This window comes from Phalaenopsis equestris, unplaced genomic scaffold (genome assembly GCF_001263595.1).
Source record: "Phalaenopsis equestris unplaced genomic scaffold, ASM126359v1 Scaffold219626, whole genome shotgun sequence".
NCBI classification, from domain to species: domain Eukaryota; kingdom Viridiplantae; phylum Streptophyta; class Magnoliopsida; order Asparagales; family Orchidaceae; genus Phalaenopsis; species Phalaenopsis equestris.
The window spans coordinates 21645-34083 of record NW_018237977.1 but is presented as its reverse complement, the minus strand read 5'-3'; the positions used below and the strand labels follow the sequence as shown (position 1 = coordinate 34083).

The 12439-nt window shown below is 34.5% G+C and overlaps 1 protein-coding gene across 1 annotated transcript; it reads right to left on the bottom strand.

The window, feature by feature from the left end:
- Positions 1 to 447: 447 nt before the first annotated feature.
- LOC110037458 lies at positions 448 to 1339 on the bottom strand. The gene has a single exon (XM_020742115.1). The coding sequence runs from the start codon at positions 1280 to 1282 to the stop codon at positions 599 to 601; it is 684 nt and encodes a 227-aa protein (XP_020597774.1). The 5' UTR covers positions 1283 to 1339; the 3' UTR covers positions 448 to 598.
- Positions 1340 to 12439: the final 11100 nt, after the last annotated feature.

Below are 12439 nucleotides of genomic sequence, written 5' to 3'. Positions count from 1 at the left end.
ATATATATATATATATCTATATATATGCTGCATACTCTGATCAGTTGGTCGGACATCTGCTTGTCAGTTGTAAGTCTCCTCTGATCCGAGGTTCGATTCCCCCCAAGTGTAAGGTGTGGTACTCGAATTATAGACGCATGAGGGGTGAGAGAGAGAGAGAGAGAGAGAGAGAGAGAGAGAGAGAGAGAGAGAATTTTAGGTGTTAGATACCTAAATAAAATTAAATTGAGTGGTATGTATATAAATCTTACTTTTCATTAATAGTAGTGGCAATGGTAAATAACATGTGCGCATATCTTGCTCTTTCATTTCAATGATCAAGTTGACTATATTTATCCCATTAGTTTATGAATATCCTGCCGAATCTTAACATTGATCAATTTTTTTAGAGTGATTATTCTAAACCCTAAACCAGCAAATAGAAATTAGCTGATATTGCGGAAAACTGCTTGCTTGAGAGCAATGATGATTGATGATCCTGAGAACAAGAAAAATAATTTTGAAACAGAACACCATAATAAAACACAATAGAATTTCCATTGCTTGGTTAGTTTGCAAATTTACATCTGCAAAACAGCGAACTTTACCCATCTAGCAATCAAACAACGGCGGAAGCCACCGCTTGGGCCCAGAACCGTAGATGGTCCTTCAGCTCAATTCCTTCTCCTTCACCCGGCGTCCTCCAGTTCCTTAAAACCCTACTCCTCTCCTCCCTTTCCCGCTCCACCTCCCACACCTCCGAAAGATACGGCCTCGTAACTGCCATCTCCTCCGACATCTCCGATGCCAACGAAGAATCCGTAACCGTCAATTCGCTTCCATTCGCCGTTCTCAGCCGCTGTAGACCAGGCACAATGGAAATCAGCCACGGATCCGAAGCCTCTGTATTCGAAAACGTAAATCCTAGATCCATAAACCCTTTTAGCTCCTCAAATTCCAGATCCGATAAGCTTCTGCTTCCCCAATTTTTTATTCTTTTCGAATCTCGTCTATGCCTATCTCGACTCATTCTCCGCGCTCTGCTTTCACCTAGGGAGTAAATAGTCTGGAATTTGGGGGATTGGATTGAAGTAAGCGGGGTAAGGATGTGCTCTTCGCAGCGTGAACAGCGATGCCCACTGTGCGAGGTGGTGAGAGAGGGCTCCAACGAAAGAGAATTTGGAGTGATCGCCGGAAGATTATCTTTTGGAGGCTGTGGTTGAATCCTCGGGGTCCGGCTAAGGATAGAACGGTAGAACCAGTTGGAGTCGAAGAGAGCGAGGGTTTCGTCTTTAGCTTCCATTGGTGAGAAAGCTTGGTGTCGCTCAGCTGCTGCTTTGCTTTTTATTTACGGAAATGCCATTTTTTTTTGGGTTGGCTTTATGTGGAGTGGGTAATGATTTAAATCAAGGTGGGGACATTATGTGTAATTCCTTGAAGCGTTGGGGAATCAGGTGGATTCACCGCCTGGGATACGGTATTCGTTCTTATCTGGTTTTATTGAATCCACGTCAGCGAGATGTAGGCTTTGTGATCATTACCCGAAGAACCTCAAATTGCTCCATCATGAGGGTCATTTGGGCTTGTAGGCCCTAAACTTGTGCATGGACGTCCAGTTGCGCAACGTCTCTATTGGGTTTCATGTGTGCTATCTCTCTTTGAAAATTTTCTCCTTCGTAGTCTCACTTCACATCTGTGGCAAACTCCACACTCATCACACCACATTTCTGGATGTTGAATCTGAACTTGTCTTTTTGTGAGCACATCTCAAGAGTCTGAATCGAAAGATAAAAGATAAAAAAGAGCGGAAGAAAGAGTAAAAAGACAGTCGACGCCTACTGACCTTGGCGGGATTTAGACCTCCTATCATGACATCAGTCCTTAAAAGGAGAGAAGGGGTGAGAGACGATAAATCAGGTTGCTTCTTCCAAGGGCCCCGAAAGACGGCCGCCGAAGAGGCTTCATCGAAAAACCGTGGATCTAGGCCTGAGTGAGGACAGGGTTGTGGTGGACCCGTCGACCCTACCCTGGGAGGGGGCTGCTTATGATCATAGTTGCCCAAGAGCGGAGGTGGCGGCTGACCCTTCGTTCCTGGCCCCAGAGGAAAGGAGAGGTGGCGCCCTAGCAGGAGAGGAACTTCTTCCTTTAACTGTGTAGAAGCTTGAGAGGCTCATGGGTTTGAAAGAAATTTCTTTTGATTTATTGCTGCACAATAACTTAACATTCCTTTTAAATGCAGATGTTTCGATCGAGATGGAGGATGTCAAAGGCATCGGGCCATTAAAAGATGTGGTTGGCTTTGTTCCGGTCGTTGCCACTGGGTCTCTTGGTGCAATCGTCCCTCCTTTCCATCAATTGACACGAACATAAGCTCTCAGTAGGAACAACCTGTGCACCAGAGACTCGTCCCCGGATCTGTGGCATGCCGGGTGCAGGAGATGGAAAAAAATTCTGCACTAGACAACAAGCCATCCGTGCTCGGGTGGGTGATCAGGAAGTAGCTTCAATGATGCATAGAAATGAGCATTGTTTTTTAGATGATAATATCTTATATTCTAAAGAATAATTCCTTACTTCAGAAACATTGGTATTTAAATAAATAAATAAATAAATGATTTTGTGATCAGCATAGGCATTTATTGATTCATATCATGCATCAAACTTGTCGAGTTCATCGTGCAATATTCTAAGGCGTTTTTAAATAATTTTGAGATAGCACAAATCAAATTAATTTTTCAGGGACAAGCTCATAAGTGGCTCAAATAAGAAAGTGAAATCCAAGCTCTTTCTATTCCTCTTCCTAAAAATAATAATAATAAAAAATTTAAAAACCCACTGAATAATTTCTTATACAAACAAAAACTAATTCGACAAGCTGTTAGAGACTAAGAGCACACAGATAAACTTCAATTTATATATATAATATATATATATATATATATATACTATGATGTGATACGAATAACTTGAAGTGACATAAATATAAAAAATAGAGTTTAGATGTTAGAAATGAGAATACATAGCCCATTGTCTCTATGGAGTTAAAATTTTTAATCTGAATAACATGCAAATTTTAATTGCAAAATAAGATCCATCTTAAAGAAATGGGGTGATAAATTAAAAAGCTTCAGTACTACAAATAAAAAAACAAAAGAATTGCCATATATAGAAGGTCAACAAATGTGTCTACACATATATGATATATATAATTAGAAGGACCTAGTCCTGCCAATACAATAAGATGACATTTGCTTGTGCTAAAAAAGAATGATAACAAATCACAATGACAAGATGAGAGTTTCAAAAAGGGTTGAGAAAATGAAGAGAGAAACTCACTATGATCGAGGCTGCTCAATCAAGTGTAAGACAAAGAGAAGCTAAGTTTATAATTGATGAGAAGAAATTAACATAAATAAAAATAAAAAAAAAGGAAAATAAATTTGTGGGGCCTGAAATTTTCTTCGAGAGCTTCTCCACGAACTTCTTCAAGAACCTTTCAGAACTTCTTAGGATTTTTCAAGACCCTCTCAAAAGTCTCAACTTTTTTCTTTTATAATTTTCCAACAGGTGCTTTGGTATCTCTTCAAAATGGTTCCTAATTCGATGCATTTACCAAAGGAATCCTCCTTTCACAAGTCCTTTAGATATATTTTCGTCCTTGGTGGTTATAACCACCTATTTTAGCCAATAGGTGTCTCAAATGTCCCTTCAAAATTCTTCAAAATAAATTAACCCGTCATGTAACTGTCACTGGCGCTTAAGCACGGGGCCTCTGACGCTTAGACGCGACCTTCTCTGTTTCACCTGCGCTTGATTTGTAATTAATTTTACTAATGTTCTCTAATGGTAAGGCACTAATAAGTGCTTTTTATCATTATCATTTTAGTAATTCTTACTATCAACTACCTTGTAGAAAAATAAAAAGTGGGCATGAGCAAATCAAGGATTTATGAGATAACACTTTAAGGATTTCTTGATTTGCTCAGTATCCAATCATCTATATATATAAAATTCCAAGACTGATGCGTGCTTCAACGCATCACAAATCAAGTTTTTGGTGATGCTACATGGAAGCAAAATTAAATTTTCTTTTTAGCTAAATTTTTGAAAGAATTTTGAAGTTTAGGTTTTGAAACAAGCAGTACTTTAATGTTTTCAATTTTCTATGTTGTTATTTACGGTATTAAAAATTCCAAAAATTTCATGACTTGAGATTTTACTATTTTTTTTGACACATATTTGCTTAGTTATATTTTGAGATTATTTTATTAATTGATTTGAGTTATTTATTAGTTTAGAGTCTATAGTTTGTCCATGATTGCATGCTCAAGATTGAATCTTTTGAACTAATACAGTTTGACTGTAAAATTAAAAGAAAATTACAAAAAAAATTAGAAAACTCACAAAACTCCAAAATTCTTTAGGATAAATGGCAAACTCTTAGGAAAGAAACATTCAACCTACAAAAATTAGAGATTTTGCCAATCCATTGGTAGATAATTAAACATTACTCTACCATAGAAACCAATACATTTGAACTCAAACCTGTCATAATTTAGTTGTTCAAAAAAAAATAATAATTTAAAGATTCACCTATAGAAGACCTAATTTTTTTTAAACCAACTTTTTAGAGTTGTGTGCAATCTTTAGATATAATGGTGTCTATAATAATGATGTTAGATGTATGTTAATCTTTTTTCTCCTAATGATTAGACAAGAATGTGTGTCAATTTAGTAAACACTTGGAATGCCTCACATAGAAATTCTAAGCAAATACTTACATCCTTCCAAAATGACTAAAATTAGAAATGAAATAACATATGTTTCCCAATTGTACAATGAAATCATTTATGAAGCCTAGAAGAGGTACAAAAAGTTTTTTAGAAACGCCCACACCATGCCTTATAGATTGTTTAATTATTTAAACTTTTTATAACTGGTTGGTGAGATAATTGAGATCAATTATAAAAGTTATGGTGGGGCGGTCTTTAATGTCAAAACTATTTGAGGATTCCAATGCTTTAATCAAGGAAATGACTATCAATAAGTTTTAATGGCCTTCCAAGAGGATCAATTCTATGAGAGTATTTAGGATCCATGATACTGATGTGTTAGCAATTACAACTTCACAAGTAGCCACTATATGAAGGAAGCTAGATAATCTATGTTTAAACTCTAAACTAGGATCCCTAGTAATCAAAGAAAGTACTTATAGATAATTAGTAGATCTTAGTATTGTGTCCATGAAGTTTGTATTATATTAATAATATACCTAATAACCCTTATTGAAACAAATATAACTTAGGATGAAAGAATTACCTAAATTTTAATTGGAATAACAAAGTCCAAGGTGTAGGACATCAACAATGATGTAGCAATCAACCCAACTCATTACAAAAATGGAAAAACTAGGATAATAATTCAATAAAACCTTAAGCTCCTTACTAGAATTCACTTCCAATTCTAAATTCAAAGAAAAAAAAATTATCTTTAGAAGAAGTGGTGTTATAAATGGGGAACTAATTACAAAGTTTTGTTTCAACCACAAGGAAGAATAAAAATCAATTAGTGTGGTTAGCTAACTCATTGAGTCATAGATCCCAAGAGATATTACCAAGAAACACTGAGGTGAACCCTAACAATCAAAATATAGAAAACTATAATACAGTCCAATTGAGGAGTAAAAAAGTGTTAGAAAAATTGGCTAGTGATGAGGAGAGGTCAAAAGAAACAATTCCTAAGTATAATAAATAAATTAAACATCTTTTAGAGGACTTGGAAAGATAGGAACATGTTAGGAAAGTTGTAATAAGACCACCAATAATTTTTTCCATAGAGATTAATAAAAAAAATTGAATCAACAATTTTCTACATTCCTAGAGGTGTTCAAAAAGCTCACTATTAAATTTGCATAAGCTCTTGAATAGATGACCACATACATGAAATTTATTAAATAATATTTAAATAAAAAATTTAAATTTTTAATTTTTGAAATTTTGGCAATAAATGAAGAAAGTAGTGTTATAGTTCAAAAAAAAAAAAAAACTCCAACAAAAACTTTCAAATCATGACAAATTGACAGGACATAGAGATGCTTCTGAACATAAGGAATCTAAAGAATGTTAGCTTGATCATGTTGATTGCACTCTTTTCTTTCAACATGGCCATTTATGTTGGTCAAATTTCATTGGTTAAAACCAAATAACACGTCGATTATTGATTCTCTGACAGGTTACTGATTGCTTATATGACATAGTAAAAACGTTTGACGGTACATTAAAAATCAGTGAAATTTTTTATGACTTATATTTACTAATGTTTTTATGACAATATATTATCGTCATTTTTAGATAAATTAGAAATCATATGTCAGTTATTAGTTATTGTCGGTTTCTGATTATCAACGACTTCATCATCATTGATAACCGACGCGTGACTTCTCTGTAAACTATAGTAGGTGTTGTTTTTATGATGCAATAAGCATCATCGATTTCGTGTCGGTGGGCATTGAAATCATAACAGACAAAGCAGTCGTCTATAAGCTGGAGTGTTTGTTTAATTATACTGAAGTAAAATCTGTCAATTTTGCGTCAGTTAGGGGACGATAATATAACAGATGACTTTTTCAGATATAACAATCATTGCTTGATAAATCATTAGAAGACCAACGAAGAGCCTCTTTCATAGTTATGATTTCCAACCCCACAATCGACACAAAAAAAAATATTATAACTATATCATATTTTAATCAATCCAAACATTTGCAGGACTGAAGTCATAATAATGAACTTCCAATTAAACAGATACTTAAATTAAATGCACAAAATTTAACATACATACATAAGTGTTCAATAAAATGAAAATCATATGAATGTTTAAGAAAAAATATAAAAAATCCCACTAATCATCCTCAGCCTGCTCATCATCATCATGCTCTTTATCCAATTGCTACTTCCCCCGTTGCTTCATCAGGCACTAGAAAGCATCTAACTCTACCTTCAACATGGCCTCCATATTAGCCTCCAGCTTCTATGGCAAATTGGGCACGCCTTGAATCCTTGTCTTGCACAGTTTAAGTAGATGTCTAACCACCTAAATGTGACCATTGACAACCCCAATAACTAGTACAATAATTCAATTTTTGGGCAAGTGCTGCAAAGTTTTTTCTATCCAAGTTACTCATTCAGAATTTTAAATGTTATTTTTTCCTCAACACTGGGGTTGCTTAACGAAAGCGTACGTGTAAATTGTAATATTAGTCTATGAAGAGATAAGTTGTTGAACCATAGAAAAACACTAGGAAGCCGAGATATGACAATACTCTAGTCTACTAAACTCGTTTCTAGTTTGGAAATTTGAAATATTTAAATTGTAATAACACACCTACTACAACTATTTAAGATTGCTTCTACAGGAGTTCCAACTACTCTATATAAATGTGTTTTGTCAATTGCTAAAATTTACTTTCCTTTGCAGTGATAATAGTAAAGTATGTATAGGTGTAACTAAATGTGAAATAACATGTAGATTGTGACAAATAAAAGCAAATATCTCCTTTACCCTCTTCCAAGCGTATAAAGAAGATTTGTTAAAAATGACAAAAATTCCTTAAGTCCCACTTAAAACCCAATGAAAAGTATCTTCCTATTTATTTGCATCTCTTTATAGTGCACTTTGGTTCATACCCTATAATTTAACATGCTATTTCTAGTCGTTCATGCCGTAGCTCTTCCGAGTATTTACGGGTTCACAACATATTTGAACGGATCAATTGACCAGATTGAAAAGTAACTTAAGTGTAGAAGGAAATCATCACAAATTAATATGAAAGACTATTTCTACTTTCAATTCAATGCTCCTACACATTTACTACATCGCCACAAGGAAAGCAAGAATAATTACTTTCAAAGCACAGATAGAACAACACCAATATGCACTAAAACCAAAAAATTCAACATACAAATGTGCTTTTGAAAACCAAAATTTCAAACCAAAATTATACTTATCTTCTCCAATAGTTTGCCTTGAGATTGCTCCACCCAACCACCATGCTTTCCATGTTGAACTTTTTACACAACAACAATCACAAATATACACTATTCACACTCCTAGATTTGCTTAGAACAATCCTAGGTTAACACTAAAATAATGGAGGAAAAATCCTTCAAACACTCTCTACTCCTAGAACACAAAACTCCCTAACTCTTTTTTAATCACTTCACTTCTTCTCATCCTCTTCTTCTTCTGGTTATTTCCCACTAAATTTTGTCTAAAATAATTCCAAAAACTGCCTTGAACCACTCTAGAACCGCTTGGAATAACTTTTTCTTAAGACAAAATGACAATTACCGCTCAAAAATTGATTTATATTTTTACTCATTTATTTAGAGCCAACAACGGTTAAGCGTGAGATTAAAATGTTAAAAGCTTACTTAGGCTATTAGGGCTGTCGAAGATCGACAATCGGCAAACATTTATCAATATTTTATCTCTGATATTATTTTCACTATAGCTATACCAACTCATTCACAAGCATATTTTGTTCATATTTTATCTACAAGTCTAAAGCTAGTGAATCATGCAGGGTTTGCGATTGGCTTTTCACTTGGAGACAAAATATAAAATAAATTTATTTTTGAGCTGGCTGGTGTAGCTACAACGACAGATACTATTAGAGGGAGACACCTTAATCAATTACAAGTCAATGTTCAACTGTTTAATAATCTTCAATAGAACTAACATATTAATATGTTAAGCAATCCAACATTGAGCTGAGATGATGTGGGTTCCAACCAAATAGCTTGACATCTACTAATTAATCACATCCTCATCTATATCATCATCACTTTAAACATGAGGCTTGAGATATCTAGAATGTTCACTCCTTTTAATTGATTTGATCACTTATAGTTACAACTCTGCCACTAGAGCTACTTCTACTAAAATTATATTTCAAGCATATAGTTCTAGATCTACTCAAACAAAGAACTTTAGAGTCCAGTATCGGTGTTCATAATTTAAGTTTTTTTCTAAACTCTTTCTCTATTCTTATCCACAAGAAGGATATCATGGACAAAAAGCATACACCAAGGTGCATCCTCATGTAAATGTCTAGTAAGACCATCCATAAATAGAAAAAAATAGATGTGTTTAAAGCCAATCCCTGATGTAATTAGGGCTGTTAACAATCTAATTTTCTAGTCGAGCTGGGGTCAACTCAAAATCTACTTGAAAATTTTGATAAAAAATTTTGGCTCATAGCTCAGTTCTTTTATTTCAACCTGATCACGATCTAATCTAAAATTAGAATCAATTTTTCAGTGATAAACAATCTTTGTGCAAAATTCACTAAACTCATAGTCACATGTTGTCAATGATCTGATTTCGAGTCGACCTGGGGTCGGCTGAAAATCGGTTAGAAAAAAAATTGATAAAAAATTTTGGCTCGCAATTCGATTAATTTATTTCAATCTAAGCAAAATTCAAATCAATTTTCAAGCAATTAATAATGCTCAAGCTAAACTCACAACCCTAGATGTAATCTAACTAAAATAGGAAAATAATTGGCTAAATTCCTAATTGCTAAAACATGAACACATTCTTCAAAGCAAATGAAAATAAAAACAAAAATGAGGATAACAAGTTACCTTCCTTGGTCGTTTCAAGTAGCAAAGGAGTAGAAGGAGGAGAAAAATGAGAGTTTCCAGTCACTTAAAGCTGTGATCCCGCCACTGCATTCCCAGCTAGCTCCTTTTCTGACTGTATCGTGAGGGATTCAGGGAGAAAGGCGATGGTTTTGGGGAGAATACGAGGGCTTCAGGAGGAGGGTTTCAGGGAGAGGCAATGGTTTTAGGTGGACAAGACGAGGGTCGGGAGAGAAATTAAGGTAAGACTGCGAGGGAGGTGATATCGGACGAGATATAAGATTAGTTTTGATGGCCTATCAACAGCTCTACTTGTGTCGGTTATTAAAACTGTTATTGATGGATGCTGTGTTCGAAGATAATCGGTGAACTATAGCCGGTGATTATTAATAAAATAAGTCAGTTAAAATCCTGCTAGATGCTGTGTTCGAAAATAATCGGTGAACTATAGCCGTCAGTTAATATTTGCTTATAACCGGTGCGTTATTACATTTGTTATAATTAAAAATTGTCGAAAAATAAAATATTGTTGATAAGCGATGATTTATGAGGTAGCTATGTTGTAGTAAATAACTAAGATAAAAAACCGTCGCAAAACCATCAGTAATTAGAACAATATTTCCAACATGTAAAAGTTCTCATTTTTGCCGTCAGTATTAGCACTTTTTTTATGATGTGAAAGTGCTTCAATATCTAATGCTCACTAATGGGTTAAATTTTCATCGATTAGTGCATTCAAGATTGGAGGTTTCGTCAACATATAGAGACACATTTACTAGATATTGTTCCTTCAATTATCTTTTGGTTCATATGGATGACCAAAAACACTTGTAAGCATGAAGAAATGATAATTACAACGGATAAAGTGATTCAAAATATTGTGGCTTTCATAACTAAGGTGGTTGTATTTGGAAACACCAAATAGGGATTCTTTAGAGGTATTACTCAGAGTATGGAGAGGTTAAAAATTATTCCAATCAGAACTCAAGCTAAAAGAAAAATGCATTTGGTCTCTTTGAAATGACCTGTTTCTCCCTGGATTGAAGTCCCTGTTCCGCCGGTGCTGGTGGGGTATTCAAGAATCACATGGAGAGCTATTTAATGTTTTTCCACACACCTTGATTTGCTGATGATGGATTGAAAGTTCAAAGGCTGGCTGTTTTCCTGGATTTAAATATAGTTATCAACTTGAAGTGGAGATTCCTTGTTTGTGAGATTGATTTTTTGCATCTGTTGGGAATTCTAAAGGGGAAGGCTTATACACCTTGGCACCTCATTTGATGGACAAAATTTCTATTTTGACAAAGAAACTTCATGTTTGTGGAATCATACTTTTAGAGAAGGTAACATAGCCGCAAATTGGTTAGCTATGATGGGTGCTACCTCTGGTTTTTTGGCCATTGATTATGATTCTCCCATTCCTTTGAAACCTTTGCTGCATGGGAATGACCTAGTATTTCCTTTTGATAGATGTTAACCCCTATATTTTGTGTTTTGTTTGTTTTTTTAAATGAAAGTAGTTTATAGTTTAGCATAATAATCATTAATTACTCTAGCTATGTCTAGTTTCTCAATTGCAAATCCAAATATAAAACCCACATTACTGCATCACCATTTGCAGACTTTCGTTATATTCGAATTTGCTACAACCTACACAAACGTGTGCTTTTATCAAAGCGAAAGACAAAAAATTTAATAAACATATACATTATTCCGTTTGAATCTTTATTTTACGAAGAAGAAGCAAAACTTCTTTAGCCACAAACCTTTAACAAAATAAATTCGTTAATTCTATCAAGGACTATTCTAAAACTGTAAATGTCAACAAAATCTTTCACATTCACACCAATCTTTTCTCTAATTCGCAGATAATACAATTTAAAGTAATGAATACACAAATCACAATCAGATTTGATACCCTTGAGAGAAAAATCCGTGCCTTATTAAAGTATCAAATTCGAAGAAGCTTAATTCCATCTGAGCCTACCAAAAACACACTTCAATTCATGTAAACCTATTCCCAAGAAAATTCCAGCCACTAACATGCCTTGGCAAATTTCTTCCCCTAATGTTTCGATAGTATCTTGTGCAAGAAGTGGATCTCACAAACCAAAAGTGGCATGACCGCCTCGAATTTTTTTTTCTAGCTTATAATTTTGTCAGCTTTCATCGAAAACAAAATTAGCTAAGTTTGTTAATCATCAAATATCATCAAAACAAAAACAGCACCATAGAGAATTGTTCATAAAATAATCAATACAACAAAAACGAAGGCCGATAAAATGCACAGGAGCTCAATGTACTATATAAAAGATTTCAGAAAAAAATTAACCCAAAACTTAGAACGAAATCAGAAATATGTCTTAGCTTTAATACTAAAGAATAAACAAAAGAAGTTTCTCGTACACAAATGCCCGCATTGGTGGTCGGTGAGTGCTTCGACGTCAGGGTGGTCCCGCAAAATAGGGTTTGAATCAAGTAGAGTGTTACATAGGGCTTGATTAGAGTAGGGGAAAAAAGGCTCAAGTCCTTGTATTGTGCTGGTCCCAGTAGCTCCTTTTGTTTCCACACACACACACACACAGAGTCAAAATAGATTGGCCAAAGGCTATTATGTGAGCCTCCCAACAAACTTCATATGCCTAAGATGAACTGTTTTTTGTGCACTCCATGTAATTTTTTAAAGTTAAGCATAGTTTTTGACGACTGAATCCTCAATCATGAACATAAATCCCAAAGAAATTCCCTTATTTTTAACATTCCATGTATATAAAACAGTAATAATAATAATAATAATTTCTATTTGATCTTTCACT